The following is a 24,715-nucleotide window of genomic DNA, read 5'->3' as shown; positions in this document are numbered from 1 at the left end:
TTTCTCCAGCCCTCCATCATACTCCTAGTGTTGATGCTGCTAAAAAAATCCAGTTACACAGAGGGCAAGGACAAAAAGAAAGTATGGATGGGCATGAAAATGTTTGTAAAAAGGAGCTTCTTTCTCAGAGGCTTTGTAACTGAGGTATGCCTGTATTAAGTTTTGCCTCCTTTGAAATGAAACTCGGCCACTTCTTGTTCTTAACCTGCCCACACTTCAAACATTGGATTGGGCACAATCCTCCAGGTACATCTTCAAGACTTGTCCTAAGCTGTGCATTCTATTTGCAAACTGCCATCCTTCTCATAAAGGCTTGCTCAGAAAAAAATTCTCATATACTACACTTAAAGATCCCCAGGGCCCTCTGCGTCACTCAGCTGTTTACAAATGAATGCCATTCTGGCCTTTTCCGGAAAATCCACCACAAAGTTAACGTTGCCAAGGTCTGCAATAGGAGGGCCTACTAATCCTAGCCAGTCCAGCCAATAGTGAACTATGGGGAAAGTCATTCATTAGCATCTGAAGCCTAAGTGGGCAACTACCTGGAATATTGTGTCCAGTTCTGGGCGCCACAATTCAAAAAGGACATTGAGAAACTGGAGCGTGTCCAAAGGAGGGCGACTAAAATGGTGAAAGGTCTGGAAACCTTGCCCTATGAGGAACGACTCAGGGAGCTGGGGATGTTTAGCCTGGAGATGAGAAGGTTAAGAGGTGATATGATAGCCCTATTTAAATACTTGAAGGGATGTCATATTGAGGAGGGAGCAAACTTGTTTTCTGCTGCTCCAGAGACTAGGACCCGGAGCAATGGATGCAAGCTACAGGAAAAGAGATTCCACCTCAACATTAGGAGGAACTTCCTGACAGTAAGGGCTGTTCGACAGTGGAACACACTTCCTAGGAGTGTAGTGGAGTCTCCCTCCTTGGAGGTCTTCAAACAGAGGCTGGATGGCCATCTGTCGACGATGCTTTGATCTGGATTTCCTGCATGGCAGGGGGTTGGACTGGATGGCCCTTGCGGTCTCTTCCAACTCTATGATTCTATGATTCTATGATTCAATTTCACCCCACACAGACCACACATCTCCATTGCAAGCTCAAATATCTTCATTTTTATTCACAGTCCCTTCCAAAATGATGACAAGGAGTGATATCTCATCACTTGTTGTCACAATTTTCAGAAAGACTGCAAAGGAAAACAGAGGTAATGGGAAGAGTGTAAAGTCTAGGGCACTGATAGGGTACAAGGCATCTTGCATACTTTCGAGGGCTTTCTCTGTGGTTTTTGAACAGGTTGCCCCAAATCATGCCAACCCTTTTTTAAAATGGGGGTTTGCTAGCTTTCAGGGGTTGATGTGAGGGCTTCAAGGCTACAGACGTGGGGTGAAGGAGCACATACCAACTTTGTCCAATCCAGACCTGGAAGGTCAGATTCCTGATCCAAAAAAGATACAAAGAAACAAAGCTTTTTTTTTATAATCTCCCCCTTATTCTATCAGTAATGCATTACCAAAGTCTCAACTCCTTTTAAATTACAATACACTAGTAAAAGCAATAAATGCTATGCTACAACTTGCACATCCCTTCCCTATATAATATATATGTTTATTATTCTGAAACAAATGTAATATGAACACATAGAGCTACTTTATACAGAAGTAATATATAATATGAACGCATGAAGCTACTTTATACAAAAAGGGATCATTCTGTCAGAAGCTCACCAAATGTTGAGGTATTGGTTTGTATGAAATGCTAGTGACTGAATCTGGGACCTTCTGCAGGGAATCCATATGTCCTAGTTTACAGAAGTCAGTTTTCTATCTAAAGTACTGTTAAAATGAAATTCAGTTGAAAGAGAAGGCACTATTAGCAGGAAGACCCAGATGGCCATGAAAAGGCCCATGTGCAGCTAGTAGTCAGACAGCAGACTAGTAGGAACAAGCCGTCTGACATAGTCTGTCCACTATGGTGAGAAGTACCGGTACTGCACTGCTATTTAAAGTACAGTAATTAGAATAGTAGAATTGGAGACCAACCCCCAGCTCAACATAGGAACTCCACTTACAGTAGCCCCTGTAAGTAGCTGTCAAGACTCTTTTTGAAGATGTCCAGAGAAAGAGACCTTGCCATCAATTTAGGTAATTGGTCCCAGTGCCAAATGACTCTTACCATCAATTAGTTCCTTTGAACATTCAATCAAAATCTACCCATCTGTAACTTAAAACCATTAGACCTGGTCCTACCTTCTGGAGCAGCAGAGAACAAACCAGCTCCCTCCTCTTTGTAACAACGCTTTAGATATTTAAAGAGTGCAATCATGTCACCCTAAGTCTACTCTTCACCAGGCTGAACATGCTCAACTTCCTCAACCTTTACTCATATGTTTTGTTCTCTAGGCCTCTTATCATCCTTGTTCCTTTTCTCTGAATCCACTTCAACTTGTCTATATTCTTCTTAAAATGAAATGCCCAGAACTGAACACTGTCGTAGTTCACTTGGGGAAATGAGAAGGTGGGTGATTGATTATCAGTCTGAAGGTCAAGAGCCTGGGTATCAGTAAAAACTGGAGAACCAAAACCAACCGGGGGTGGGGGGGGGCACAAAGAGTAGTGTGGATTCAGAAACAGGGCAGAGTCTCTGAGCTTTCTAGGATATCTCTCATGGGGCAGTTGAGCAACAGTTTCCAGCATTTGCTGCCTGCCTTATCTAGGGAGGCTAAGTATTCAATGCAGTCAACTGGGGCCACACCAATGTAGGTCCAGGTGTGCCAAGCCTTTTTCCAAACACTCCAGTCCTGCTAGTATCTCCAAGGGAGATCCAGTGAGGAGTTGTTTTTAAACTTAGAACCCTTAGTATCTGCTGGGGTTTAGTTCCAGGCCCCACCCATGAATAACATAATCTGTGAATGCTCAAGTCCCATTAAATACAATGGAAGTAAAATGGTGTCCCTTATATAAAATGGCAAAATCAAGACTTGCTTTTTGGAATTTATATATTTTTGAATATTTTCAAGCTGTGGATGGTTGAATCCATGGTTAAAGAATCCATGGATACCGGAGGCCAGATGTATTTATATTCAAAGACACAGCTAATGTTAGTCTGAAAAACCAATGTGCAAAGGGTATTGTAGCAACTTTTTAAGACTAACTGAAAGATACTGGTAGCATGAGCCTTCAGACTGGATGCATTGGAAGAAGCAGACTCATGTCTACAAATACTCATGCTATTAGCATCTTTCTTTCAGTTAGTCTCAAAGGTGCTACAAGATCCCTTTGCACACTATATTTATAAGTTAGGATATGCAAACCTCTGTTCTCCCTTGTCCCTTTTTTCCTTTTAGTGATGCAGTTTCCCATGCAGAAAACAGTACAAATTCCACAACCAGAGTACCATAGTGGAAAGGGCCCCACTAAACACCCTTGTTGTGTTTGTGGCTCAGGCTTCCTGGTCAACATGCATAGGATTGGGCTGTCACTCAACTCCAGTCCCCCGTACCTCAGCTTAAATGGATTGTGGATCAGGCTGCTAGAAATGCAAGCCAAAGTGTAAACATAAAGCTAATGCCAAGCTCAGCAAACTTAATAGGCTTGGCAAAATGAGGCCTCTACAGCCATTTAGTCTCCTGTATGCTTCATGTGGTTCCTTTCTTTAAAAACTGCACATTACAATTGAAATGCCGAGCCTCACAGCTAAGAAATAATCAAAGCGTCTCTGCTAGAGAAATTATAAACAAACCCATCAAGGACAGGAAGTTGTGTACAGTATTTCAATGCAAAGAGTTATGTATGTAATTTTCATTGAGCTAATAAAAGGAACCATACTGTTACTCCAAAGTTTCTGCCTCGGGGTGGTGATTCTTTTCTCCCTAAATTCCAACAGTACACAACACAGAAGCTTTTTTTAAAAAAAAGCAAACACATATAAATAAAAACCTTGCAGTAGACCAGAGGTGGGAAGAAGGTAGATTTGGATATGCAGATAGGTGTCAGGATGCTTTCTAATAGATCAGCAAGGCTGTACTGATTCCAGATGGTTTAATAGTGACAAAAAGCTATTTCCCCCTTCCAATTTAGGCTTCTGATATTAAGAAAAGCTTTGAGAGAAAAAAAGAATATGCTTATGTGTGTGTGGGGGGGGGAGGGTGACACGTGTGTGTGTGTGTGTGAGAGAGAGAGAGAGAGAGAGAGAATTTTGATGTGAACACCAATCATTCCCAGGATAAGCAGATTATTAGAAAAGCATCCAAATGAACATCATCATGACAGCATGAGTACACCCAATCTAGTCCAGTTTTGGAAACTAAGCAGGGTCTGGCCTGGTAAGTACTTGGATCTCCAAAGAGGGCTAGGAAAAATCCTGTCTTAAACCATGGAGAACCATTACAACCTATCAGAGTCAGCAATACTGAGCAAGACAGTTCAATGGCCTAACTTGATATGGCAGCTTTCAATGTTCCTATGTACAATCTTCTGGCTAACTGTTTTGCATCAGGCTGAAGGTGGTGGACCTCTGGTGAAAAACCAAGTATTTATTTTTATTTATTTATGGTATTTATACCCTACCCTTCAGCCCTAAAGGCTATCAGAGCGGCTTACAATTATTATTTTTAATTAGATGGTAGAGTAGACCCAGCAAGCCTAATATCTTTCTCACCTAATGAAGTAGTAGCTAGCAATAAGTTTTCCTCACATTCATAGCTGCTAGACTACAATAGAATGATTCCAAATGCTAGTCCAGAGTATGTAACTGAATCATGGGAGCTTTGAATGTGTTCCTCCAAACTGACAAAACATAAACACAGTGGTGTTGTTAACAATTATTTGTCATTGTGTGCCTTCAAATGTTTTCTGACTTATGGTGACCCTAAGCAAACCTATCATGGGGTTTTCTTAGCAAGATATATTCAGAGGTGGTTTGCTATTGCCCAATTGATTTGCCCAAGGTCACCCAGTGGGTTTCATGGCCAAGCTGGGATCAAACCCTGGCTTCCAGAGTCCTAGTCCAACACTCAAACCACTATGCCACACTGGCTCCCAATTATACCTGCCTTTTGCCCAAATATAACACCCTAGCATGTTGAACAAATCAACATTTGAACAAGTTAACTATTATATATAAATAATGGTTTAAGTTCCATTTATTTTAATGGAGACTTCTACTAACTGACAGTACACTCCTATGTCAATCTCACTCTGCTGGTGTGTGCTGATAATAAAGATGAAACACTCTGAAACACTTTGCTGTCTCACCGCGGTATGAAGGTAACCATGGGTTCTCAAAGACTCTGCCACCAGAGGATAAACTATGGCAGGTTCTACCAGGCTGGTAAGGCATTGGAAAAAGCCTAAGATCCTGCTCAACAACAGCAGAGCAGAAAGCTCTACCAGCACAATTAAGCAGATAGAGACAGTGGGAGAGCAGGCAGTGCAGTGGGTAGCTACCCCAGTAGTCATTCCAGGATTTTTCCAGTGGCTATGTCAGTTGCAGGGAGGGTGGACAGAATTGTGTCCAAATGAGAATGGGCAACCATTTTCCTAAGGGGATAATGGTTACCTCTCTCTCTGTGTGTGTGTGTGTGTGTGTGTGTGATGTGCCTTCAAGTTGTTTCTGACTTATGGCAACTCTAATCATGGTACTTTCTTGGCAAGGTTTGTAGAAAGGAGGTTTGCCATTACCTCCTCCTGAGAGAGTGTGACTTGCTCACGGTCACCCAGTGGATTTCATGGCTAAGCTGGGAATCGAACCCTGGTCTCCAGAGTCGTAGTCTGACACTCAAACCACTATGCCAGGCTAGGTCCCTCTTTATGCAAGTATTTAAATAGTACAGCACCAGCAAAAGAATGCTAACTGTCTAGTTAAGTATGCTGAGATCTATTACCAGAAGGATAGCCAGCAGGTTAAAAAAAATTGTCCACATCAACGATTTATTTATTTCATTAAAGCAGTTTTATCCCGCGATCTCAGGATAGCTTTCAATAAAATCAGTTTGACCAATTTCAACAATTTAGAATAGCAACAAATCATTTAAAAGTGTATCAAACAATTTATCAAGTTAAAACAAGACAATTAAGATCAGTTTAAACCATTGAAAACGTCTGAAATCCATAGCACATGGACAGACTTGGATAAAATCAATTAGGCCCCAGAGGCTTTAATAAAGAGTTGTTTTGCTATGCAAATAATCACTAAGCTCTGCATCAGTGGTGCTGCCACCAATACCAATGAAATGATAGATCATTTCCAAAAGGATCTAATCTTTGTGGGTGTTCATCTAATTGAGGAATAGCCAATTATTCCATACTTGTGTGAATTCACACATATTTTGTATGAATGGTTTTCCAAAGCAAGATGCCACCTTCACTACTGCAAATGTTCTGAGCATACAAATGAAATTCTTTTGAGATGAGGAGAGGAAGAGTACAAAGTGTGTATTTGTGTTCAGCAGGCAACTCAAACACAGCTTTAAAAATGTTAGTAAAACTATCCAAAATAAATTCACCTTTGGCCAGAAACAATTTACCCTATCACGGTCATGTGTCTCTGTGCACGCAAGTATGCTTTAAGCGGGGGGGGGGGGGGGGACACCTTCACATCATTTAAAAAATCTGATTCATAATTTGCAACTTACAGGTTAATTATAAAATACTAAACTCATATGTTGTTCATCGTGGATTTCTTAGCATTTCACTCTCAGCAAAGTCAAGAACCAGACAATAGTTCTCAAGTGATTGCTGGAAATGGGTCCCTTAAGATTTAAAGTCACTACACTGGTTTTCCCCAGGGTTGTTTCAGAAAACACTTGGCATTTAAAAATGATTATATTTTATTTGATCTTGTTCCTCAAGACTATGGAACTTCAGAAACAACAACAGCAACACTATTACTGTCATTAAAGGTCAAAAGATTAATCTCTCTTTGCTCAAGAAGGGTGTAAATATGCTTTGCTGTGTACAAGAATTAGCATTATTTGTGCAGTGTAAATCTGTGGCTAAAATTACTAGTGCTGCAGACAGCAAACCCCTAATTTGCCTTGTGAACAGGAGCTAAGGACAACTCAACGCAACAAAATGTTGTCCACCAAACAGCCTGAAGTAATTCTCCCATACTAACTACATCAGGAAACCATGTCATACCACTTTAGTAATATGTCTTGAACCAAACCCAAATTGTTTACTCATTATTTGCAGCAGCTAAGATGAGGCAAAAACATTCAACGGAGGTCTTTATGACTTCCATACAAGTAGTGCCTTACAGGGGACTAAATGCAACCTCTCCATCTTCAAAGAACACAACCCAAGTCTGTTTAAAAGAAACAGTCACATCTAATAAGATGACAGAGTGCTTTTCAGAAGGCAGACAAGTGCTCTTTTATTCAGTCTCCAGATCACAACATAAATAATTATTTGCCATAAGGAAAACATTTGAACTGCTGACCGGGAAAAGTTAACTCATTTTACAAGGTAATTAAATAACCATTTGGTAATAATAATTTAATTAATAACTCATTCTAGATGTTCTTCATGAAGATGAGTTTAAATAAAATTACCATTTTCCCACTGCTAGCTCTCAAAAAAAGAGGACAAACAAGGACGGCTCTTAATTACACAAATTATTTAGTTCAATCTGTTAATGTATTTTTATCTCACATTCAAGACTTTTAATAATTCAAGTAGACCATTAATACTGTACCCCATGAACTCCCTGATCTTCCCCAGGATGTGTTGCCGATGTAAGTTACCAGAGCATAGAAAAGCTAAGACTATGACTTCCAGAATCTGCCCGGCAGCATGGCCAGTGGCAACTGTCAACCTATTTAGTGTAACCCATAGCTTGAGGCAGCACATCCAGAGCAAAAGTACCACCGTTCAGTTCAGAATAAGCAGGGCTTATTATGATGTATAGAACAGATAGGGTTGCCATTTGTCCTGGAAAATTCTTGACTGAATCGATTAAATCCCCAAGTTCTCCTTCATCACAGGTCGATGGCAGGTTAAAATGTGGCAGTGGTGATGATGCAAGAAGACTGGCACTGATGGTAGCCTCGTCTTGCCCCGCAGGCTCCGGTTGCTAATGCATGGGGTAGCATTGCCACTTTATTCTTCCATTCCCTTCCCATTTCCGTCGATAGGCCCAGAAGGTGGGAAAGGAAAGGAGGCAAACCAAGATGGCCTTGTGTTGAGTGGCAATTGTGGCAGTGACTTTTGCTTGGGACTAGGCTGCAGCACAGTGGAATTTGGCTTCCAAACGGCCTGGAGAGAGTAAAAGGCTCTCTGGGGCTGCTTGGAATCCTCCCTCTCTTCACACTAGCTAGTGGGAGAAAGAAAGAAAGAAAGAAAGAAAGAAAGAAAGAAAGAAAGAAAGAAAGAAAGCTCTTAGCTTGGAACTGGTACTGAGGCTGAAACATAATGGTAGCAAAAGTGCAGTACAGTAATTTATTTATTTATTTACGATATTTATACCCCGCCCTTCAGACCTAAAGGCTCTCAGAGCAGCTTACAATTATTATTATTTTTAATTAGACGATTCCCTGCCCTCAGGCTTAAAATCTAAAAAGACACGACACAAAAGGAGAAGAGAATGGTGGTGGGGAAGGGGATCAGGTCCAGCAGTTCTTCTCTCCCTCTGAGGCCTGGACCAAGGCAGATGGACTGTAGAGAGGCTCTTCTTCTTAATCGAGACCGGGCCCGATGGCATTGGGCCTGTCCTTTCACTCCCTCCAGGTCAGAAGATGACATTTGGCAAGACGGGAGGGCTCTTCTTCTTCAGGCCCGATGGCATTGGGCCTGTCTTTTCACTCCCTCCCATGCCGGAAGATGACAACTGGCAAGCGGGAGGGTTCTTCTTCTTCTTCAGGCTGGATGGCATTAGGCCTGTCTTTTCGCTCCCTCCTAGGCCAGAAGATGACAGTTGGCAAGCAGGAGGGCTCTTCTTCTTCAGGCCGGATGGCGTTGGGCCTGTTTTTAGGCGTGGTTGAAACGTATCAGCTCCATCCTCTCCAATATGGTGGCCTTAATCTCGATGATCTCATCTGGAGGTGTGTAGCTTCCGGTGTTCCCACTGGTCTCCTCCCCCTTGCATTTCTGGGATGCGACGACCAAGGCATACGACAAGATACCAAAGATTGACCAGACCCACTTCTTTATCTTCTTGACATTGCTGTGGTGTTTTACAATCATCCTGATGGTTCTGATTGCCTTCACTTGTTCTTCCGTCTCTTGAAACATATGAGAGCATCTAACCTCTCTGGACAGGAAAGAATGTATTGCCCTATGCACGTCAGAGTTGGGTGAACAAATTACAGCATACGCCATGCTTTGACAATCCTCTTCACAGCACTCCAAAAAATGGTGTATCACAAGGCCCAGATTATTTCAGGCCAGATAATCTACTATTTCAGTGGCTGCTTTGGGGCCATAATCCGGAATCCTCTGGCAAAAGCGATGCAGATATTCTGATGAAGAGTGAAGTTTTATGTCAAAAGCGGCAAGCTTTCGAGGGCAAGGTCCTTCTCGCTCCTGAGATCTCTCTGGGGCCTTCACGTTTTCCTTTAAGTCTCTCACTACTGAAGGCTGTAACTTCACCTCTGAAAAATTCACTGGAAAAGGCGCTTCCTTTACAAGAATCCTCTTGGGTTCTGGGACTCCAAGAGAAGCCTCCAGTTCCACATCCATCTTTTTGGGGTGGCTTCAGCAAGGAAGGAACTTTTGGCCCCTTTCTTGCATTTCTGGAAACAAGAATTGACCGTGCGCTTGATCTCTCCTCCAATCCTTTTGAAAATCTTCACTGCTGGCATTGTGGTGGCCCTGAAATGCATTAATGTGCTGAATTTGCATAATCAGAATGCAAATTAATAACATGTATAATTATAATAATTTGCTCAATGTGCAAATTAGATGCTCGGATATGATGGTGTGGAATATGGCAACCCTAAGAGCAGAGTGCACCTGTTAAGGTTTGTAGCCATCCAACTATGCTGTCTTCCAGCATTGTTTTCCCTTCAAGTCTGTTGTGACTTATGAAGACCCTAAAGTAAACAGATCACTGGATTTTCTGATTTGTGGAGCCCTTTTAAGAACCAGTTTCTATGACGGAGCCCCTAAGAGGCCATCCCTATGTCTTAACAGTTAGTGGTGTTTAGGAGTAGTGTTACTTTTTGTTTCTTATTCTTAAATTTCATTCAGTGTTTACTTCTTTCATTTTCCTGGAGAGGATGTAGAGCACCCAGGAAGTGCACACAGAGCCCTAAGGGCTCCACAGAGCACAGGTTGGGAACTGCTGCTCTATTGGTATTACGAGTTACAATTTTTAGTTGCTTCCAAAAGTCATGCTGAAAAATCACAGATCTGAAAGTTTCACCGCCAAAATGGATATCATAAGAAAAGTGGAGGCTATTCAAAGAAAAAAATCATTCCTCTATACATTTTGGAAGAAACTTTCAATTGGTCTCTAGTAGATTTTTTTTTGTTTGTTTTTATTTATTAATGTTTTTGTTTACTAATGCCTTACCTGACCTGGTTGTTTTATTTCACATGTGCATAACGTTAGTTTTGAATTGCTGAAACATGCTGAACTGCTCTCCTTTTTTGTGTGTGTGATGTAGGAAGCTCTTCTTATTCTTTCCATGTTATTTCTACCTCTGATACCAACATTTTTAGAGCCAGCATGGAGTAATGTTTTGAATGCTGGACTACAACTCTGGAGACCAGGTTTAGATTCCTTGCTCAGCTATGAAACCCATTGGGTGACTTTGGGCAAGTCACACTCTCTCAGCCTCAGAGGAAGGCAAGACAAATGCCTCTGAACAAATATTGCCAAGAAAACACCATGGTTTCCATAAGTCAGAAATGACTTGATGGCACACAAAAATAACCAAGTAAAGCCTACAAACACATCTTCATTAATTGAGATATACCTGTATGTTTTTTGCAAGCTGTGATTTGCACAAAGGTGTATTTTTTCATTGAAGAGAGGTTAACAACTTTAAAGCTGTACACAAAGCAGTTTCCCACATTTTCAAACAAGTGTGTGAAGCTAAACCTCAAAATCCTTTTAACACCTACTGGGTCAATGTTCAACATTTGGTTTTTCAATTATTATTATTTTTAAGTCAAAATTCTCTCATCTTTGTATGATTAAAAAACAAATTTAAAGCACATGTTCAGTTCTTCTGTATAGACCTACAATTTGACCAGTTACTATTCCCTCAAGCAGAAGTCAATTAAAAATGATCCAAATTCCCCAGTATGTAGTAAACATGCCATAGATCAGGAATTGGGGGAATCTTTGGTCTTCCAGATGTTTTTGACTTGAAATGCCAGCCAGCATAGCCAAGGGGACTGTGGGAGCTGTAGTGCAAAACATGCAGAGAGCTAAAATTTCTTCACAGGCCAGATTTGCATGCTCCAGGCTAATACACAAAAGCAGCAAGCCTAACATAGAATGAAAACTCAAAAAACTGCAAAAGCATGGAATGTGCGTATATGAGTGTCTTAACGTTCCTAGTATACCACTGAAATAAACACAAGTGGATCCTTTTGGCTTAACTCCTACTTGTTCACCTGTTGCTGCTTCCCCTGTATGGGAAACCGACATCTAAGATGGGAATGAGGCACCTCTTCCTGTTTCGGGACTAGATTTTGAAGTTCTTAGTTTCTCAGCCATGGCATATGGTACCCATAACATAAAATGGGCAAGCATTGCTGGGAAAGGCAAGAATTATGCACTGCAGGAGTGTGCAAAGCGCACACTTGGAATACAGAAGGTGCCAGGTTTTGTCTTTAGTAGCTTTACAGTGGACTGATAAAATCCCCTCTGAGATGTTCTGCCAATATAAAGTTTGGGCAACTAGTGACCTTCTGGCCGTTGCTCTACTGCAAATCCCATCGTCTCTTACCAATGACTGTGCTGGCTGGGACTAATAAGAGTAGCTATCTAACAACACCACAAATTGTTGGAGAGACAAATTTTCTGTGCGTAAAAGACGGCCGCCCGACTGAGCGGGCAGGCCGTGTTGCCGCCGGAGCGGCAACGCAGGCTCAGTGTAGTGCCCCAGCATGCTTTGCTGGGGCGTGCTTGCTGGCGATTGGTTGCTGGGGAGGGACAGAGAGGTACTTCTGCCTCTGAAAGGCCGCTCTAGGGGGCAGATAGTCCCTCTCTATGGTTGCCTCGGTCCTCCAGGGCGACCGATTGGTTCGGCTGCTCTGGGGGCGGGGCGACTCCCTTCCCAGCAACCCCCTGGGCATGGCCTATTTAGGCCCAGTTGCCCAGTGCACAGTGCCATTTGCTGCTTGGCTCTGCTGGTGTGCAGAGCCAAGCTGAGAGGAGCAGGAGGTGAGCACAGAGGGCTTTGCCCTCCCTCTTGGCTCTTGGCCCGGGTCTGGGCTGATTTGGAAGCTAAGGTGAGTGGGCTTGTGGAGGGCAGCATTTGCCTCCTCCTAGCGTTGCCCCTTGCCTCTCCCCCGCTTGGGTGGGTTTTTTCCCGCCTTTTTTTTGGCGGGAATAGTTGCGCCCACCATTTTGTTTTGGCCCGGTGCAAATTGCTTCGGCAATTTCAGGCCTGCTGGAGCCCTGCACTATTCTTTTGTAATTTGTGACTGTGTGGCCTAGTGGTTTTAGTTGGAACAGAGCTCTTGGGAGATGCTTCCAGATGGGCTCATTGACAGTTATCAGTGGGGTGCCCTCCCCCCTCCTTTTTTGTAGGCACACTCTCTCAGCCTCGGCTGAAGTAAATTTTTGAACTTGGTTTATTTTGCCTGGTGCGGTTAATAATAATAATAATTGTTTTATTTTTATACCGCTATTCCAAAGATCATAGCGGTGAACAGCAAGTAAGCTAATTAGCAAGTAAGCTAATTTGCCCCCCAACAGCCTGGGTACTCATTTTAGCGACCTCGGAAGGATGCAAGCCTGAGTTGAGCTTGGGCCCTTTTGCTGGTCTTGAACTCGCAACCTTGTGGTTTCGAGTGAATGGCTGCAGTACAGGCATTTACCCACTGCGCCACCAGAGCTCCTTTATGTATCTGAGTAGGCCTCATAAATTCATAATGTTTTGTGGCTTGCTTTTGCTGGTTCTTTGGGATTATCAGTATGCCTCCAAAGCCACCTCCTGTGCCTTTGGCATCCAGGCCTACTACTAGGGGTCAGTCTGGATTGCCCAGAAGGTCATGGGCTGGCATGGCACGGACACACAGAGCTTCCACTCCCAAAGGGACACCTGTTGCAGACCCTCCCGCAGATTCATTTCCTTCACTGCCTGCGGCGGCATCTTCACTTTCACCCGAGATAGTCGCCAATTTATCAAGGTCCATTGCTGTCCTGATTCAGCAGGCTACAACTTCCAGTCAGCCTGCCACTGCTGCGCCTTCTTTTGTTCCTGCATCTCAGATGGCGAGGGAACCAGCGCCCAGCTCCTCGGATTCGTCCAGTTCCAGTTCATCTTCTTCTTCGTCAGATGATGAAAGGGGGCTTGGAGCATCGTCATCAGCTGATCGGCGCAAGGAACGGAAGAGGAAAAGGAAGGCCAAGAGGAGACGGCAAATGGCCCGTTTTGCAGGGTCCGAGCAACCTGCAGTTGCAGGTGGACCTCGACCTAATGTTCCATGCTGGAGGGATGGTTTTTGGGTTGATCATGCCTTGGTTCCTGGCCTACCTCGCTGGCATTCAGGACTCCAGGGTGTGTGGGTAGATCCACAGATGAATGATTTACCCATTTGTGCTCCAGGTGAGCACCCTCCGGGAGCTCACTTATCTAGCAAGGTTAGAAAGCTCATTCTTCGGGGATGCTACGTGGATGTCTTCACCCTCCTCCAGCCTAAGGGCAAGGAGGCTATTGCTGTTACTTCGACAAAGAAGGCCAAGAAGGAGCCCAAGGTTGCACCGGCTGAGCACACCTTTGCTAACTGGTTGGAGGGCTTCACCATCTTTAAAGCGGTAGTCTCTATGGCCTTCCCTGAGCGAGCGTGGCATTTAGACGGCCATTTGCTTAATGTTCTCAGGGCCAAGGCTTTTGCGGGAGACACAGCGGCTATCGCCTACGATGCGGCATTCAGACAGCATGCTTCGCAGAATTCCAGGGAGCGTTGGGACCTGCTCCACAATGAAATTTGGCTGCTGGAAGTAGGCACTCGGGCTGCGCCACGAGCATTGTCCCAAGTTTCATCTCAATTTGCTGATAAGGGTCTGTTGTGCTGGGATTTTAATGTTGGCAAGTGCATACGCACCCAGTGCAAGTTCGATCACCTTTGTGCCTTTTGTAGAGGCTCACATGCCAGGTTGTCTTGTCCTGATGCTCTTTCCTCATCGCAGTTTTCTCGGGCCAGGCGTCCTGCCTCTCCTATTAATCCTGGAGTTGGGCTTGCTTCCAAATAGCTGCCATTGGGAGCTTTCTATTTGACTCTGCTCTGGGTTTGCAATGTCAGTTAATTCCTTGTATTTCCCTTACTTCATGGGAATGGTTTCCATGTTTTCTGTTGCTGCTTGTGTTGTTAAGATTGCAGCTTATTATTGTTTGCTAATTTCTATTTTTCAGTTGTGACACGCTAAAGGTTTGGACAATCGGCACCAGCATTTTGCCGTCGATTCGCTGCCTAGGAAGCGAGTAGAACATGCTATTTCCTTTCAATATGTCCTTTTGGATAGGACTGCAGGCCGGCTTGGCAGCTTCCTCTTGGACTCCTGCTTTGTGCGCTTTGTGTTGGTAGGGTTGGCGGCAGGCGTTACTGAGTAACTGCCTTTTGTGGCGGCAGCAGAGGGTCTGGATCTGGTGGTCATGGTCTATATGGTTGCATAGCACTGTATCGGGAGTCCCTATGGGCCACGGGAGCGATGAGGTCATGTGTTGTGGCCATAACGTGACACTGCTTCCCGGTGACTAGGGGATTTAATTTGAATGCAATCACTAGGTTGCATGGATATGAGAGGGCGTTCCATCAGCCCCTAGCTCATCCCGATATCTTGCTGATATATGACCGGCCAGTATCTTACAACAGCGGGTTGTACGATGATCCAGACCTCATGCTTTTGGCCAACCCTACCTTTTGGCTGCTTGTTTTGCGTGAATAAAGTTGTGACCTTTCCTCCACATATGGCTCATGTCTTATTGTGCCGTCGCCCTCCCAGGCAATGTAGGCAATAAGGACACAGTGGCTCAGTGGTTAAGATGCTGACTCTGATGACTGCAAAATCGACTGCCTTCACCTTTTTTAATGTAGCCAGTACTGCACTATGCGAACCAATGCTCTGACCTAGGGACTTTTCACACTAAATAATTATAACACTATGATTCCACATTAGTTGCCACGGTTCCATTATAATGAATCCTGGAATTTGTAGTTTATTGAGAGATGCACAGGATTCTCAGGCAGTATCTTCAAATGTTCTGTTATAACTGAAGGAAAAGGGATCTGCAGGTGGCACTTTCAAAACATCCAGAACAAAGTGAAGTGTACCTGTACACTTATGTATGGTCTTTCCTCTCCTGTAATATATGGGAATATTTCTGACATTTCGTAACCTCAGCTGGAAACTTCAATGAAGTAACAACTAAAATTATCCCTGGGTGCATCTACACTGCAGAAATAATCCAGTTTGGCACCACATTAACTGCTGTGGTTCAGTGCTACAGAATTCTTGGAACTGTAGTTTTGTGAGCTATTTAGCCTTCTCTGTCAAAGAGCTCTGCTGCCACAACAAACGGTATATCCCAGAAATCCATAGCACTGAGCCATGGCAGTTAATGTGTTGTCAAACTGGATTATTTCTGCAGTGCGGATGCAGCCTCTGCCATACATGAATAGAGGTTTTTTTTAATAAGAAAAAAAATTCATTCCTCAGTAGGATGACTACCTGAACATCACACTACATATCAAACCTTGGAAGTCATGAGCTACAGGTTTAATATCCAGAATTCCAAATTCCAGAATTCTCCAAAATTCACATTTGTCCACAAGGGTGGCTGAGATAGTGACACCTTTGCTTTCTGATGGTTCAATGTATACAAACTTTGTTTCATGCACAAAACTATTAAAATATTGAGTATAAAATTACCTTAATGCTAGGTGTATAATGTGTATATGAAACATAAATGAATTTCACGTTCAGACTTGGGTCCCATCTCTAAGACTCCAAGACTCCCATCTCATTATTTATATGTAAATATTCCAAAATCCAAAAGAAAAAAAAATATCTGAAATTGAAAACACTTCTGGTCCCAAGCGTTTAGGATAAAGGACACTCAATTTGTTTAGGTAATATTAATAGCTAGTTACTTTGGGGCAGAAAGGTTAACAAAGTCATATTTCAAAAACAAAATGCATAAGAAAATTACTTTATTGATACAGTGAGTTATAGTTTTTAGTTGCTTCCGAAAGACACGTTTGAAGAGTCATGTCTTGTCAGCATTTTGACAGATTTGATCAAGTTTTATACCATTCTCTTATCAATCCCATGGTTGGTTTTGCTGGGGTTTGGTTCCAAGATCCCCCGTGCATAAAAAAAAATCCGTGTATGCTCAAGTCCCATTAACTATAATGAAATAGCAAAATGGTGTCCCTTATAAAAATGGAAAATTAAGGTTTGATATTTGAAATTTATACTTTTTTTGAACATTTCCAAACCATGTATGCTTGAATCTGTGTATAAAAACCAGTATATAAGAAGGGAAAAGTAATGAGAAGCACAAGTGACATAATGAGTTATTTGTTTTCATCTCTGTAGTAAGCAGCAGTATGGGCTACTGTTTAAGTACTGCTTAAATGAGTAACATAAATCATTACCTTTAAAAATGGAACTTTTTGCAAGTAACTTTACTGATAATATCTTCCCAGTGTATTACCTGCTGAAACTACTCAACAAAGTGATCTACGGTGGCAACGTGGAATATTTTCAAGGCATCCAAATATAGTTTATGGATAAGCTACAAGTGCCACAACTGTGTCACCACAATTGATGGCTTTCAGTATTTACTGTAATCCTGGTACAATTTTCTTAGCATGACTTGCTCCCTCATTTAGCATGCCACAATTCCTCATTTCTGTTGCAACAACAGCAAAAAACAAACAAATCCTCTCTCTGGAACAACTGTTGAGTAGAGCTTACTTTTTCCAAAACAAAAACAATTAAAGGGCAGCAAGAGAACAAACAAACACTACATGGATCGGTCATGTTTGGAAGACAAAAAATTTAAATGATGCTGAAGTATTAAAATCTGTTTATGCACTTAAAAGACAGAATTAAGCTACAGCACTGCTGTGTTCAGATTACATGCTTACAGTAAACTAAATGTGTTCTCCACAGTAAATCAGTGTGAAATTTAACTCAAAAGAATAATTTCATAAGCAGTCAGTTTGCAAGTGAGGAAGTGGAAACTTGGATAGAATTGTGACTTTTACACTGGTAAAAACAGCAGTTAATAAAACACTACATCAGTGCTGTGATCTGAATTATGTTTACTCAGAAATGTCACTGATATCAATAGGCTTTCTTTAGGTAAACATGGAATAACAGAATCATAGAATCATAAAACTGGAAGAAAACACAAGGATCATACAGCCCAACCCTGTGCCATGCAGGAATACACAATAAAAGCACCCCCAACAGATGGCCACTGAGCCTCTGTTTTAAAACCAACAAAAAAGGGAGACTCGACCATACTCCGAGGAGTATGTTCCACTGTTGAACAGCACTTAATGTCAGGAAATTCTTCCTAATATTGAGGTGGAATCTCTTTTCTTGTAGTATGAATCCATTGTTCTGGGTCCTATTCTCTGGAACAGCAGAAAACAAGCTTGTTCCATCCTCAATATTAAAACCCTTCAAATATTTAAACAGGGCTATCATATCACCACTTAACCATCTCTTCTCCAGGCTAAACATACCCAACTCCCTAAGTCTCTCCTCTTAGGGCATGGTTTCCAGATCTTTCACCATTCTGGCTACCCACCTCTGGACACGCTCCAGCTTTTCAACATCCTTCCTGAACTGTGGTGCCCAGAGCTGGACACAATATTCCAGGTGAATATTCCAAGCATCATGGTATGAAGATGGCCTTGAGTTCCCAAAGGCTATGCCAATGAAGCATAGCTCTGGCCATTTCTATCAGACACTGAGCATGGCCCCAGAACTAGACAATGCATCTGTGGACCACCTACCTTAGTATGGCCATCAGGTGACAATGGTTGAGAGCCTACTAACAGACTGCATAGCATAAATATGGCTACACTGCAGTACTGAATTGTGCATACTGTGTATAATTGGAGACATGTTCATGCACTCTCTCACTGTGCAACAACTGCCCCCAATGCCCCACTCATAGAGATCATTCTTACCAAACCTTCTAGGAAGCACTCTTAGGCTGCATCCACACTGCAGAAAGAATCCATGCTGACATCACATGGCCCAATGCTATGAAATTCTGGGAACTGTAATTTGTGGCAGCACCAGTGCTCTCTGTCAAAGGCTAAATGTCTCACAAAATGACAGTTTCCAGAACTCCCTAGCATTGGGCCATGACAGTTAAAGTGGTGTCAACCTGGATTATTTCTGCAGTGTGGATGCAGCCCTAGGCTTATGCAGTAGTTTATGTTAGCATCATAGGGCTTGCACAACCTGGAACGTGTTTTTGCATTACAAAACCTCTGAGAAAGTGTAACTGCACATGTAATGGCATTCATACTACCATAAAGCTGCAAGAGGATTCCTGTTGTCTAAGCAACTGTGCATGGAACAACTGCTATTTACACTGATGGAGGGACTACAGTACTTCAATTGATGAAATCAAAGATTTTTAACATAATCAATGTATAGTATGGTTAATTACACAGCCTTCAGTTCAGATACAGACAACCTGCTACCCTTTGATATTTTAGAAGCTAAAATCCATCATTTCTGAAGAATGGTCACACCAGCTGGGGATAACAACTGCTGAGTAGGTTTGTGTGTCTTAACTTAATGTGTTAAAATGGTTTTATGTGTTTATCTATGTTGTACCCCACCTCAAACCTTGGGGAGAGATAGATAAGAAATATTATTAGTAGTATTATTACTATTAACGCAAACTGCCACACAAAAGACACCAGGTCCTGAAAGTCTGAAGGAGGACTCTCCAAGATGGTACCAGAGGCAAGTTAGGGATGAGTGCCTCCCTAACTCTTTCAAGGTAGGCTAAAAAATGCTGCAGTGCTGACCCATTCTCTCAGTTAACAGAATGTAGGCACATGTGTGAATGCATGAACATCTACATGCTTATCACTCACAGTTTTCAACTGACCTGTTGTAATGGATTGTAAACTGAATGACATTCCATAAAACCACAAATCCTCATTCATCTTATTTCATCAGGGCAAAAATGAGTGCTACTTATTCAGCTACCTAAAATTTCAGAGGGCAAAAATACAGTTAATAGCTCTGTGATGGATGCCTTTATTAGAGAAGCAGAACATAATGGTGACACTAAAAGCTACATTAACTAGAAAACAAAGCTTTTGCAGTATTTCTGGGAGGAATAATCCTCACAAAAATGGTTGTCATCAAATTCTACCATGGCCATTTTTTTAAGAAAAGGAAGTTTAAAAACATTAAAAGATTTTGCCTGGCAAGGTGATTTGATCACTGCAGTTAGGCTATGAGAAAGATCCAACCTAGAAACTAACATATGCAGTTCAATCCTAAATTATACACAGAAATAAAACCCAATGAGTTCAACAAGTCTTTACCCTGAAATGAGTGTGCACAGGATCTTTGTTTAGGCACATCCAGTTCTATGTAAACATAACTGGGAACTGGACTTAAGTCTTTTTTAACTCAGCAGGACATTTCTTTGTAAACATTTATATGATGTGCCTACCACCTTTATAAACTCTAGACAACATACAAAGTCATCCCAAAATGTTTTTTTTAAAAAAATAATGGAGGGGAAGTCACTACATCCTGCATTAGATAGATAGATAGATATTTGTTATACATGGAGGAGCTCTTGTACATCTCTACGATTAAAGGTGCAAGAAAGATTATCTGGAATGCTTCTTACAGACACTAAACCAAGAAGAGACAGGAAGGTCCCCTCCCACTTCTTTTCACAATGTACACAATTCCAGGACAAAAACGGAAAAAAATTCTAGCAAGCAAATGAACACCAAACGAACAGAGAAAAAGACATTAAAGCCATCCCCCTCCAAAAAAAAAGGAACAGCTAAATGTGTGGGAGGAGGAATATTCTCAGATTTCAGCTTGGCTTCATTCACTCTTACCATCCAGTAGTTTTGATGCTTGTGTTGGAAATCAACATGGGAGATTGTGAATGCAAATAACGTTCTCCAGAGAACGTTGATTGTAAATTCAATAGATTCCAGAAGCGTCCAACTACTTCTAACCTTGAACAGAAAGTAAAGGGCCATAAAGGAGAGGAGAAGGCAATACAACCATAAGCAAGGGGAGTCCCCTCCCCCTGTACAAACAGTTTACAGCAATGCTAAACCAAGGGGGGGGGGGAGATGGAAGAGACCACAAGGCACATTGGTTCAGGATCTGCAGCTGAACCTCACTGTTCTCCAGGTATAGGCGTACTTTCAGCAACAGAAGTCCCCAGGGATTTGAGCTATTTTGTAAAGAGACTTTCCCCTACTCCACAAAGGAAAGAGAAAGGAGAGGGCAGTTTCAATTGCACAAGGCTCAGAAATGTATTCAGTTCTGAAATTGCAGAACCAAATCTCACTGACCTCAATGGGGCTTAATTGTGAGTAGACAGATTTCCCTATCTCTAAACTGAACTGTACAGAAAGGAAGTCATGCGGCTGAACAGCAACAACTAAAAGATCATACCACTTCACTGCACACCCTGAGTAAGCACCATAGTTACAATCCAGAGGAATCCCCTTGTGGCTTTCTAAAGTTAGGATGAGCCTATTAGTCAGCTGCAAAGCGATTCCCAAGAGTTAAAAACAACATTTCTCCAACTTCATCCCACAATCTATGTGCATCCAGTAAGCAATTCTCAATCCAGTAAAGGGGATGGGGATTTAACTCCTCATTTCCCTTAATTGCATTTATTTATTTGCTTCCAGGGAAGAATGCCAGCAACCCCACACATAGTTTCGGAGGGTACTGCAAAAATATTAAATGAAATTAAAATTTAAAAATTCAGTTTTGATCAACTAAGCAGAACACACCAAGCAGGGCTTTTTCAACGGAAGATGACAAGCCAGAATCACCATCATATCATGTTCTCCTCGAGTCCTTCCCTGCAAGGCGACAACATCATAAACCTGTCTGGAGTATGAAAACAGGCCACCAGGGAAGGTTGGGGAGATGGGGGGGGACCTCAACCACAGCACCCACTTTGTGAAGAGCCATTTTGAGGATGCATTTTTGGAAAGCTTTCCCCATCTCAACACATCTGTTTCCAAACTGTAATGTGGTGGAGGTTGTTTAAATGAATAATGGAAAAAGAGAGGAACCACCCTCACCAAATCTCAAAAGCCTTGTCAGATGCTCCTTCAAAATAAGAAAGGTCCCTCTCTCTGCAAAAGACTGGCCCTGATTCAAAGTGTGGAGGGAGGTTTGGAGAAATCACAGCCTCAGAGAATATTAGGGATTTTCCTCCTCTCTCGCCCCAACTTTTCCTGCTGCTACCTTTTGGTGGAAAAGTTTTCATCTTTGCAAGTGACCTCTGCAAAAACCTCTCTGCTCAGCAGATGTGGGAACGGCGGGGGAGCCCCATCCTTCCCCCCAAACTCTCCCCCTCAAACCCCCAAAGTGCCTAGCTTTAGCCAAAGCCCCACAGCAGCAACACAACACACACAGCACACACTCAGCAGGGGCTTCTCATCTTCCTCCCAAACTCTCTCTCTGCCCAATCCCCAAAATGCTTTGCTTTAACCCAGCGTTTCTCAAATAGTGGGGCGGGCCCCCCAGGGGGGGGCGCGAAGCTCTGTTATGCAGAGGTGTACTTATAACAATTTTATAGACAAATGATCCTATTTACAGTTGCGCGGGGGGCGCGAAATGTTTTCTTCTTCCTAGGGGGGGCATGACAGAAAATAATTGAGAAGCACTGCTTTAACCAAAGCCCCATAGCAGCAACACAACACAATACTCACACAGCAGGGGCTTCACATTCTTCCTCCGGAAATCTCCCTCTCCAACCCCTAAAGTGCCTGGCTTTAGCCAAAGCCCCACAGCAGCAACACAACACACAACAAAGCAGGGGCTTCTCATTCTTCCTCCCACTCTCCCTCCCTCTCCAATCTCCAAAGTGCCTGGTTTTAGTCAAAGCCCCACAGCAGCAACACAACACACAGGACAACACACACACACACCACAGACACAGAGGGCGTCTCAACCTTTCTCCCAAACTCTCCCTCTCCAATCTCCAGAGTACTTGGCTTAAACCAAAGCCCCACAGCGGCAACACAACACAGACAACACAGAAGAAGCAACACCACACCACACAACACACACATCATAGATACAGGGGGCGTCTCATCCATCCTCCCAAGCTCTCCCTCTCCAACCCCTAAAATGCCTAACTTTAGCCAAAGCCCCAACAACAACAACAACAACACACAACGCCACACAGATTCGGAGCCAAGGCTAGTTGCTCTGGAACTGGAGAAGCAAGGCTTAATAAAAAAAAGAGCTGCATTCAGATTTTCCTAAAGAGTTGCATCTAAATTTTTCCAAAGAGCTCCATTTAAATGTATCTAAATCTTCCAAAATACGAATACTGACACTGGCAGACGCCAGATCCTCCGTGGCACTTGGGGGAAGATGAGGGTACGCTCATGCCAGCAGCAGCCCTCTGGCGTTTCAACCAGGAGAAGGGGAACTTTCCGCAGGCGCTCCTTCTTCCCAAGCACCAGCCCCGAGCTCCGTGCGTAAAAACGCGCAAAGGCTCCTGCGGGGCTCTGCCTGAGCTGAGAGGGAGGCAGGGACCCTCGGACGCAATCCACCGGGGGTCGAGAGGCTCTGGGGGGTGGCAGCCCAGGGCTGCCTTTCCCCTTCTGCCCCCCAAGCCCAAGCCCCCCAGCCCAGACCCAAACAGGGCCCCCCTCCAACTCACCGTCTCGGCCGAGGCGCAGGAGGCCATCCAGGCGCAGGCGAGCAGCAGCCACACGGTCCACATTATTCCCGGGTTGCTAGTCTCTCTCGCCTGGGGCAAGCTCCAAAAACAGATCAAAAAAGAGGAACAGAGAGAAAGAGAGAGAGACTCTTCCCCAGAAGGAAAAATAGATCTATATACTCGGGATTTCAACCCAAAGAGGAGCAGAAGAAGAAGAAGAAGAAGCAGAAGAAGAAGGGTAGGATCCCAAGAGGAGGAGGAGGAGGAGGATGTTCTTGGCTGAAGCAATGGAGGCGCGGGCTCCCTCCTTCCTTCCTTCCTTCTCCCTCCAAGCCCTCCTCACTTGTTGGCTGGCTTCGGGGCGGAGTTGGGCGGCTCGGTGGGGAGCTTCAAGGGGGCGGTGGGCTCCGGTTCCAGGAGCGCCCCTCTGCTTCTCCTTGGCCCCTCTCCTCTGGGCTGCTTCCCTCACAACTCTTGCCTTTGGTTCCCTCCAAGGAGGCAAAGTTTGGCCACAAAGGAGGAGGAGGAGGAGGAGGAGGGCCTGGGGGTGGGTCTGTGGGGCAAGGCTGTGGGTGGTGAGGGAACCGTGGTATTTCCACGCGAGGAGGAGAGGAAGGAGGCTGCCTTCCAGAGTGGCCCTCCTGCCTCCTTGGTTTCCTGTCTGTTTCTCCTTCTTCTTCTTCTCTTCTCTTGAGTGTCCCCTCCTCCCCCTCCTCCTCCTCATTAAAGGGGGATTATCCCCCCACACGCACACACACCGCAGATTGGCAGCTCCTTCAGCCAGTGGGAAATAAGGGGGAGGAGAAAGAGGGGGGTCTCAGTGGGAACCCCAGCCCTGCTTGGCCTCTTGCAAAAGGCGCGCAAAGAAGAGAGAGCCCTGGCGCTTCTCTGGCTTTGGAGAGCGCGCTTTGCAAGCATTGGAAGGCAGTGGCCTTGCTGAGGGGGTGCGGGGGGGCAGTGGCGTCACTAGGGCAGGTGTCACCCGGTGTGGGAACTCATGGTGTCACTCTCCCATACACACCCACACCATTGACCTCCTCCTATTGCCACACCACACAAAATCCTTAGCCATGCTCCCCTCCCCTTTTATTTTTTGCACTAGAATCATAGAACAGTCATGCAAAGCTGCATTCCCAGCAACTACACAACATCTACAGCAAGGATGGGAATCATGTGGTGCTCCAGAACTTTACTGGGAGACACAGGGCCTTATGGCTCGTGCAGTCTCTTCCAACTCTGATTCTATGATTGTGCGAGGCACTTACTGGGCTGGAATCATGGCCCAAACGCTTCAGAGAAGCATGGAGGTGGGATCGCTAATCACACTTCTCAAACATCATGGAGGCATTTTGCTGTTCTTCCGTCAACTAATCATTCGCGGAACAGCTATTTTTGTAATAACGCAAAGATCCCATTATTACAGAAGTGGCTGCTCCGCGAACGATTCTTCAACTGGTGAAAAGCGGGGCGCGCTTCAGTGACGCTTCAGAAGCACAACCGGCGATCCCACCTCCGCACTTCTGAAGCGTTTGGGCCAAGATTCCAGCGCAGTAAGTGCCTCGTGTGATAAAGTCCTTAGGCTACTTTCACATGGAGGCTTACCGTGGGTAAAATGTTTCTGAAGCGTTCCTGAAGTGCGAAGGTGTGATAGTCCACCAC

At 43.8% G+C, this 24,715-nt stretch overlaps 2 protein-coding genes across 3 annotated transcripts in view; one reads left to right on the top strand and one right to left on the bottom strand.

Moving 5' to 3' along the window:
• The window catches only part of SDC2 (syndecan 2), a 122,806-nt gene extending 98,868 nt beyond the window's left edge, over window positions 1–23,938 (bottom strand). Inside the window, exon 1 of one of the 2 annotated variants that reach the window (XM_042464950.1) lies at window positions 23,057–23,938. In XM_042464950.1, the coding sequence (XP_042320884.1) occupies window positions 23,057–23,119 (63 nt within the window). In that variant the 5' untranslated portion in view covers window positions 23,120–23,938. The remainder of the gene's footprint in view (window positions 1–23,056) is intronic. The other variant, XM_042464949.1, reaches the window with a different exon arrangement.
• Window positions 12,303–15,082, top strand: LOC121929400. The gene is made up of 2 exons (XM_042464940.1): window positions 12,303–12,763; window positions 13,049–15,082. Exon 2 carries the CDS (start codon window positions 13,090–13,092, stop codon window positions 14,368–14,370), a length of 1,281 nt encoding a protein of 426 aa, XP_042320874.1. The 5' UTR covers window positions 12,303–12,763; window positions 13,049–13,089; the 3' UTR covers window positions 14,371–15,082.
• Window positions 23,939–24,715: the final 777 nt, after the last annotated feature.

The sequence above is a fragment of the Sceloporus undulatus genome, chromosome 4, assembly GCF_019175285.1.
Source record: "Sceloporus undulatus isolate JIND9_A2432 ecotype Alabama chromosome 4, SceUnd_v1.1, whole genome shotgun sequence".
NCBI lineage: Eukaryota > Metazoa > Chordata > Lepidosauria > Squamata > Phrynosomatidae > Sceloporus > Sceloporus undulatus.
This window is presented reverse-complemented; position numbering and strand designations above follow the sequence as displayed.

Excerpts from the sequence above, each read along its gene's own strand:
- LOC121929400 (XM_042464940.1), top strand. The coding sequence starts at position 13,090 with ATGCCTCCAAAGCCACCTCCTGTGCCTTTGGCATCCAGGCCTACTACT.